At 38.5% G+C, this 9,462-nt stretch overlaps 1 protein-coding gene across 1 annotated transcript in view; it reads left to right on the top strand.

Annotated features, from left to right (window-relative positions):
* The first annotated feature begins 690 nt into the window (after positions 1 to 690).
* LOC145307099 (zinc finger matrin-type protein 3-like) overlaps positions 691 to 9,462 on the top strand; it is a 28,159-nt gene continuing 19,387 nt past the window's right edge. The window contains exons 1-4 of the mRNA XM_080149434.1: positions 691 to 764; positions 2,837 to 2,923; positions 3,883 to 3,986; positions 4,534 to 4,579. Of these exons, the coding sequence (XP_080005560.1) occupies positions 755 to 764; positions 2,837 to 2,923; positions 3,883 to 3,986; positions 4,534 to 4,579 (247 nt within the window). The 5' untranslated portion in view covers positions 691 to 754. The remainder of the gene's footprint in view (positions 765 to 2,836; positions 2,924 to 3,882; positions 3,987 to 4,533; positions 4,580 to 9,462) is intronic.

Below are 9,462 nucleotides of genomic sequence, written 5' to 3'. Positions count from 1 at the left end.
GTTATTTTTTTAACTTTTTGTTCGATTTAGGGAAAATAGGCCTATCAAGGATTACTCATGCAAAATTTCAGATCAAAATTCGAATTCTAAGTGCCATTTGCTCACTGATTACGAGATGGTTGCATTAAAACCCCCCCCCCTTATAAAAAGTTTCACAGATTTTTCTCACGCCTACCATTTTTTGCCCACGCTTCAAACTTTTTCTCCACACTTATAACTATTCCCTAACAGTTTTTCATTTTTCATTACTCATCTACACACACTTACCATTTTTTCCCCGGCCACGCTACTAACTTTTTCTCAACATTCCCTAACATTTCTTCAGTTTTTCTCTTACTGTTACTTATTTACTCACACTTACCAATTTATTTCCAAGCTTACTTACTTATTTTACAACATAGCATATTTATTTTCCCATTATTCCCACACTTACAAATTCCCACTCAACTAAGTTTTTTTTCCACATGTCTAAATTTTTCCAATATACCCTAATTATTTCCCCACTTTTTTTCTATAGGTAGTTTACAAACTTTCATATGCTTACTAACTTTTTACCCATCATACCCTAACTATTTCCCCACTTTTTCCCCATGCTTCTAACCTGTTTACCAATTTATCCTAATTATATCACTATTTATTTCCTTTAGCTTACAAACTTTCCCACAATAAAAAAAAAATTTTCCACACTTTTAAATTATTTCCCACGAATAGTTCTTATCACCACGTGGCATGGACACAACTTTGGGACTCAGATATGCCTCCAGGTTAGCATAGACATACTGACAGATAGACAGATGGACAGATACATAGATAGACACTCAATTATCATTTGACAGACAGATCTTTGATGGGTAGATAGACATTATTAATGTACAAGAATGTATAGAAATGAAAATTAAGTTCTGTCCATAGAAGCTTTAGAGATAAATTGGGGAGTGTCCCAAGGTTGCATATTAGGTCCTATGTTTTAAGGTTTTATAAGAGAATGTCCTTTCTCTGTCCATAGATACTTTAGAGATAGTTAGTGGAGTGCCTCAAGGTTGCATATTAGGTCCTATTATATATAGTTAGTGGAGTGCATCAAGGTTGCATATTAGGTCCTATTATATATAGTTAGTGGAGTTCCTCAAGGTTGTATATTACGCCCTATTATATATAGTTTCAGGAGTGCCTCAATGTTGCATATGAGGTCCTTTTAAATATAGTTAGTGGAGTGCCTCAATGTTGCATATTAGGTCCTATTATATATAGTTAGTGGAGTGCCTCAAGGTTGCATATTAGGTCCTTATATATATAGTTAGTGGAGTGCCTCAAGGTTGCATATTAGGTCCTATTGTATAGTTTGTGGAGTGCCTATTAAAGTGTGTTACCTTTTTTTATGTTTTATTATTATTTGACCACAACTTGGTAAAAAATGCTCACAAATCAGACCTTTTTCGACCAAAGATACTCAAATGGTTCCTTTACTAGCCCAATCAATCAGTTTTAAGATATCTTTATATTTCGAAAAATTTATGAGAATACTAAAAAACAGCAAATTTGGGTGTTACCCTTTATATGCACAGATACCATAAAATCAACAGAAAAAATACTTATTTTTACTCTTCTGTCATTTTTAAAGTTTGATTCTGTTAAATTGGCTATTCTTGAAGGGATTTATGCATTGAAATATACTAAAACATAATATTGGGCAGAAATTAATGTATTTCAAATAAAGAAAATTTATAATAATAATAAGACATAAAAAAAGGTAACACACTTTATATATAGGTAGTTGAGTGCCTTAATGTTGCATGCATATTAGGTCCTATTATATATAGTTAGTGGAGTGCCTCAAAGTTGCATATTAGGTCCTATTATATATAGTTAGTGGAGTGCCTCAATGTTGCATATTAGGTCCTTTTATATATAGTTAGTGGAGTGCCTCAAGGTTGCATATTAGATCCTATTGTATATAGTTAGTGGAATGCCCTAAAGTTGCATATTAGGTCCTATCATATATAGTTTGTGGAGTGCCTCAAGGTTGCATATTAGGTCCTATTATATATAGTTAGTGGAGTGCCTCAAAGTTGCATATTAGGTTCTATTATATATAGTTAGTGGAGTGCCTCAAGGTTGCATATTAGGTCCTATTATATATAGTTAGTAGAGTGCCTCAAGGTTGCATATTAGGTCCTATTATATATAGTTAGTGGAGTGCCCCAAGGTTGCATATTAGGTCCTGTTATATAGAGTTAGTGGAGTGCCTCAAGGTTGTATATTACGCCTTATTATATATAGTTTCAGGAGTGCCTCAATGTTGCATATGAGGTCCTTTTAAATATAGTTAGTGGAGTGCCTCAATGTTGCATATTAGGTCCTATTATATATAGTTAGTGGAGTGCCTCAAGGTTGCATATTAGGTCCTATTATATATAGTTAGTGGAGTACCTCAAGATTGCATATTAGGTCCTATTATATATAGTTAGTGGAGTGCTTCAAGGTTGCATATTAGGTCCTATTATATATAGTTAGTGGAGTGCCTCAATGTTGCATATTAGGTCCTATTATATATAGTTAGTGGAGTGCCTCAAGGTTGCATATTAGGTCCTATTATATATAGTTAGTGGAGTGTCTCAATGTTGCATATTAGGTCCTATTATATATAGTTAGTGGAGTGTCTCAATGTTGCATATTAGGTCCTTATATATATAGTTAGTGGAGTGCCTCAAGGTTGCATATTAGGTCCTATTGTATATAGTTAGTGGAGTGTCCCAATGTTGCATTTTAGGTAATATTATATATAGTTAGTGGAGTGTCCCAAGGTTGCATTTTAGGTCATTGTATTTTATTTTAGAAATGATGACCAAGTGTAGGCCTCTGAGCTGTGATCTTTGTGAAATATCACTCTCCTCCCCACTCCAAGCCAAGATGCACTATACAGGTCATTTCACTCAAAGTGCATTGTCGAGCACCAGAACCAGAACCCCCTTCCAATCCAAAACTTGAAAACTAGGAAGGTGGGGGGGTGGGTTTTAGTAATTTAGGTTATTACCTCTATAACTAAGTTTGTTCGTCTGCTTGTCAATAATGCTATGTCAGATTATTTTAACTTTTTTAAGGGAGGAAGGGTTTTTTTTCTTGGGGTGATATCTCTTGACAGGGTAGAGATGACCTCCAGCAAAATAGTCAAAAACCTTCCCTTGAAAACTTCACTGTCACATTGGTTCAGCGATTAAGGACTATCTAACTATTTTATGTTTTTGAGCTTTGCAACTTATGGATGTTGTCATCCTTGATTGCCTTTTCATTTATATAGACCTGTTAGAATTGTCCTATCTATTTCAAATTTTGCATTATGAATTCTATAACAGGTAAATAGGAAGCAAAGTACCTCTATTCTCTTAAGTCGTTACCAGAAAGACTGCACATCAATTTAGAACATGCCGATTTTTAACTTTTTAACAACTTTTTCAACTGATTTTTGGAATAATGTTTCCTAGGACAACAAAGTACAATATTATAAGCAAGGCATCTTTTTTATCAAGTCCTAAAAATTAAAGTATGTCCTTAGCTTTTACTGTATCCTGTATTTACATAATTTTGGAAAACAAATTAACGGATGAATGCTTATACTTATCCATTTATAATCTGCTTATTCAGTTCTGACACACTACAAGTTTAATGTTCGTTTGTCCTACCGTTTCAAAGCTAGACTTTTATGGATGTTGTCATCCTTGTGAAGCTCTACAAAGTGTCCGAAAAAATTAGCCCTGTGACGTCAATAGATCCATCTCTTTTTAAGGGGTTTCCTTTCACACTTCTTCTCTCATCCCTCATTTTTATGACGTCGCACGGACCATTTTTTAGGACACTTTTTAGTACTTCTATCCTTATTTTCAGGTAAAATTCATGACAAACATGTGAGAGCATTTTTCATGAGGCGCGGAGGTGTGAAGCCCCATGAGATTCCAGTCAAGATGGACCCCTCGGGCAAATTTATCAAGGAAGGGAGTAGACAATAGATGATAACCTAACTATAGCAGTAAAGCTGCTCTATGGCTCTGACGTCCGCACGTCTGAGGCCTTTCCTGTGATTTTTTAAAATCTTTTTTTTGTTCAAAAACTTTGGGTACTTTGCACTAAAAAGAATTATTTATGGGCCGTTTCAAGCCGATATAGTTCTCCTTTACAGGTTAGCTTCTCATGGGTCCTGGGAAGGTTTATAACTATATGGGGGAGGGTACCACCAACCTCTTAAGAGAAATCGGCCCTATAAGAAAATACCCCTTCCAAAAAAAATCATGAAATTATAAATTTTAACTTCCTCTTCTCAAATGCCCCTAGAGGGCATCCTGAATGATGATACACAAAATTACTTTTTCTGTAGATTACAATTATACGTTTAAAGTTTACCTAGACACTCAACTAAATGAGCCATCCAATCAAAATTAAAGTCCCTAATGTTGTTAAGTCAACGAATAAGAAAACGATTATAAAACTTTGGGGACTAATAAAGAGCCCATTGTCTGATTGTCTCCCCAAATTTGTCAGATGGAAGAATGGAAATGTGAAACTTGTAAATTAGAATTCACCTCAGGTAGGTAGATATTAAGGGAATAGTATCGAAGGTCCTTTATTATTTGAAATGTCCGTCTGTCCGTCTGAAATGTTTTGGGGGAAACATGATTTTCTAGGCTCCCTTTGAAGATAGACACCTGACATTTTCAGGGATTCAATAAGTTCCCATTCTCTATATTTTCACCAAGTTTCATTAAGATTTACTTATTTGTTGTGGTGCTAGATCGATTCATAGATTTTCACATTATAAATCAAAAAGGTTTCGTGATTTATTTTATTTTAATATTTAATTTGTAGCACACTGCTCTATAGATAATTTCTTCCATATGTCCATCCATAATTTTTAAGCTTCGCTACTTAAGGCTTCTTCTTTTAGCCCTGACCCTTCTATCCGTGATCATCAACATCTGTTGCCAGATTCAGAAATCTGGCAGTTTTCACCGGGTTTTTCCACAAATCCTTGGCTGTGAGGCTGGTTGGGTTTTGTCGACAGTTGAATAAATGTGATGTTGTGTGGGAACTGTCACAGTTAGGGCATTTATCCACTGTGGAACCAGTCTTATCTATGCGGGCCTTGTAACTATTAAGATAAGTACTGTATCCAGATCTCAGTTGTGCCAGAGTTGATCTGGTGGCTCTGGGGAGGTCGCGTTCAGTTTTACTGATCTCTGGTGGGCGGGCATTTAAGACCTTGTTGGTGGTGCTGCTGATTAGGTCCTTCACGGATTTAGTGTGAATGACTTTCAGCCTGGACTTGTAGTCAGCCTCTGGCAGGTTAGGTCTAGAAATATTCTTGACTTCCTTGCCAAATTTTGACTTTAAGGTTTGTTTCATCTGCCTAGGTGGTGGGGGAGAATTTAGGTCCACCTTGTTCGGGTGTCCCGATTTCTGCGTTGCAAGTAGAAACTGTTTGCTCAACATTTCACAATGTTGGCGCACCTGCATTACCTTAGTTTCTGAGTGAAGGTGGTCAGTGTCTGACATCATGTGACAGCCTGTGGCTACTCTGAGAGCAGTATTCTGGGCTGTCTGGAGGTCTTCCCAGGAGGTTTTACTAAGGGCAGGTGTCCAGATTGGGCAACAGTAGTTGAGCAGGGATTGTCCTGTTGCCTTGTAGGTGTTGACAATGACTTCCTTCTCCTTCCCCCAAGATGTACCAGTCAGGGCTTTGAGGATGTTGTTTCGTGACTGTATGTTGGATTTAAGGTTCTTGGTGTGTTCTCTGAAGGAGAGGAGGCCATCGAAAGTGATCCCAAGGATTTTTGGTTTCTTCACTGTTGGAACTTTCTCTCCAGCAATTTCAACTCCTAGTTCCATACTTACTTCATTGGAGAAGGTTGTAAAAACTGTGGCTGAGGACTTGGATGGAGAGATAAACAAGTTTCGGCTCTTGAACCAGGTGTCCAGGACATTAAGATAAGAGTTGAGCTCTTTGACAATTGGTTCAATTACCGGGCCAGAATTGAGTATGTTGCTGTCATCTGCGTAGGAGACAAGTTTTATGTCCCCTGGAGGTTGCGGCATGGAGGCCATGTAGAGATTAAACAGGACTGGAGACAGGACGCCACCTTGCGGGACACCCTGTTTTACCTTCCTATATTTGCATCTAGAGTTTCTAAACACAACATAGGTCTGCCTGCCTCTGAGATATGCACATAGGAACCTCTTGATGTAGTCGTTGAGATGGAGCTGGTTTATATCATCAAGAAGGAGCTGGTGGTCAACTGTGTCAAATGCCCTGGACAGGTCTATGGCAACTGACACGGTTCTATGTGATGGTTTCTTCCTGTTTAATCCTTTATGTATGTGGTCTATGATGGAATATAGAGCAGTACATGTGGATCTTCCTTTCCTGAAACCATGTTGGTGGTCGGCAAGTTGGACGGCCTCCGTGACATATGGGAGGAGCAGAGCTTCAAGGATCTTGATGGCTGGAGACAGTAGCGATACTGGTCTGTAGCTCGGTCCGAGGTTGGATTGTTTGCCAGGTTTCAGTAGAGGAATGATCTTGGCCGTTTTCCAGATGCTTGGGATGATTGAATCTTTCATGCATTTGTTAAAAATCTCGGTAAGAAAATTGATGGCATTCGGTCCAAGATGTTTTAAGGTGACAGGTGAAAGATCATCCGGGCCAAGAGCTTTAGAATTCTTGGCCTTCTTGATTGCTGCTAACGTCTGCTCTGGAGTGAAGATAATCTGTTGATGTTTAGATTTCTTTTTCAGGGATCTTAAAGTTCGTCGCAGAGCTTGGTTAGGTTTCTTCTTGGATTCTGGTGTATATTGCCTGTTAAATTGGTCAGCAATCTTCTTAGCGTGGGAATAGGTTTTATCGTTAAAGCTAATACCTTGGTTGCTGGGTTGTTGAGGCTGGTTGCCAAGACTCTTGATGGTCGTCCAGAGTTTCTTGGACCCGGGCTGACAGGTGGAAAGGTGTTCAATCCATTTCTTTTTACGGTGTTCGTTTATTGTCTTGTTGATTTGTTTGTTTAAATCAGACAATCTGTTGTCAGCTGGATTAGCTTTCTTGATTTCATCACGCTGGTTTATAAGTCTAGCAGCTTCTGTAGGTAGGGCATTAAATGTCTGAGGGATTCTGCCTGCAGGAATGTATTTTTTGGAAGCTTTTTGAAGGGTTTTGCGGAAAAATTTTTCAGCTTTGTGGACATCTCTGACTGGTCTTGCTTTAGAGAAAATGCTTTCGGTGAAGGAGGTGAATTTAGGCCAGTCAGCTTTGGAGAAATTTATGAAGGTTTGATGTTTGGAGTTAGATTTAGTAAGTTCAGCTGTCAGACTTATAGTGATGGGCTGGTGGTCGGAGCTCATCTTGTTCTCGACTTTCCAATTTGTAACAGGAATAAGATTAGAAGAAGCTATGCTTACATCAGGAGCAGTTGATGCTGTACTGGTGACTCTGGTGGGCATATCAAGATTTATGATGGCAGTGTCTTGATTGGATACAGCGTCAGCCAGTTCTTCCCCTCTAGTGTCATTGGTGGCGTCAGAATGCCAAAGAATGTTGTGGGCATTCATATCTCCAAGAATATAGTAGGAGTCACCAAGGCCTGTGAAAAGGTCGTTGAGAGGGGGGGCGTAGCCGCTTGCGCAGCTACTTTGTGGAGGAATGTACACATTTCTAATGTAGAGTGGTGAGTCCTTGCTTGGTATGGAGATGGTCATAGATTCCAAGTATGGGTCTTGGGCAAGTCTCGCAGGTGTTTTCTCAAGGTTAAAACTAACTTCTTTGTGAATTAAGAAAGCTAGCCCTCCTCCTTTGTCTCTACCACGATCTTGTCTAACAAATGTGTAGTTGGGTGTTTTCCTCTCTTTTGAAAGACGTGTAAGCTTCGTTTCTTGTATTGCAGCGATGAGGATCTTGTTATTCTCCATATGGTGAAGAAGTTCATCGAGTTTATTCTGGATGCCATTTATATTCCATTGCAATACTTGAGTGTTGTATCCTCTGTTGGGGAGTATGTTGGGGCGGGGGTTGGGGGGGGAAGAAGGGGGGCGGAGGGGATTCCGCCTACTTGGGGGTTTTTGAGATTTTTTAGGGGGTGAAAATTTTGGGGGTGAAAATTTAGGGGGAGGGGGTGAGGATTTGGTATGGGTGAATCCTGTGCAGCATGGTCCAGTCCAGGTCTTGTATTTTCTCCGTTCATTTGATGATTTAAGGCCGGAGCATTTGACATGGAGCCATTTTAAGCAGATGGAACATTCGACAGAAACTGGTGAAAGTTGTTTGTTGCATAGTGAGCAGAACCAAGTAGGACCTGGGTTTTGTTCAATGCCAGCTCTGATTAGTAGGAGCCGAATAAGACATGCTGGTGTTGTCCTATTCTTTGTCAACCAAATTAAAAACTCTGTTTAGCTGAGGAATGTGCCTCATTGTCGGATTTAGTGAAAAACCGGTTTTGATGTTGATGATCTCTCTTGAAGGGTGGGAGATTGTGTGCGTTGGTTCTTGGCTCTGCTGCTGCTGCTGATGGTGTTGCTGCTGTAGTAGAGGTGGATGCACGGCGTAGACATGACCAACATAGCATCCGCTACTTAAGGCTGTTGTCATCCTTGTTTTTTTTACATATTATTTCTTTTTTATCATTGTTATCAGAACTGAGCATATGCTTCGTAACTCACTTTGTCTGTATGTCCATTCCATAATTTTTAAGCTTCGCTACTTATGGATGTTGTCATCCTTGCTTTAATGTGATATAATTTTCATATTCATCTGATTATTGAAATACTGATTCCTATTACAATGAAGTAGAATGCTATAAGCGAAGCATCCTTATAATCAAGTTTTAGTATCCTGTATTTAAACAGTTTTCCAACAAAGGAATAGGTTGCGCTAAAAGTCCGTAAAGGTTGTGAGTTTTAAGTTAAAAACTGTATTTTAACTTTTAGATTTAAAAAAAAATTGTCTATAGTTTTTTTTCAATATGAATTTACATATTAAGTTAAAATTATCGTTCTACTACTATTTTTAAGCCTTAAAACTCACAATTTACGGATTTTTAGCGCAACCTACTCCTCCCTTTTTCGACTTAATTTATATTCTGGTCGTTCAGTTCTAAAAGCTTACCAATCTAAGATTGGCCAAAGGATTCTCACTTCCAGTCTCTGTGTGCATCTGAGTTCTAACTTCAGAGAATCATGGCTACAAAAACAACAACAGAGCTGGATCTTTAAATCATTTTAGTGGTGAGCCAGATCGGGGTGAGCTAACTTTCCACCAAAGAGAGCACAGCATTTTATGAAATGCCGCGCTGTGATTGGCTGAAATTCGGCGCACCCTGATCTGGCTCACCACTAAAATGATTTAAAGATCCAGCTCAGTTCTAAAACCCTATAAGTGTTAACGTTCTTTTTTCCTAACATTTCAGAGCTTCTCTACTTATAGATGTT

Source organism: Acartia tonsa, chromosome 15 (genome assembly GCF_053477335.1).
Source record: "Acartia tonsa isolate MP-2025a chromosome 15, ASM5347733v1, whole genome shotgun sequence".
NCBI classification, from domain to species: domain Eukaryota; kingdom Metazoa; phylum Arthropoda; class Copepoda; order Calanoida; family Acartiidae; genus Acartia; species Acartia tonsa.
This window is presented reverse-complemented; position numbering and strand designations above follow the sequence as displayed.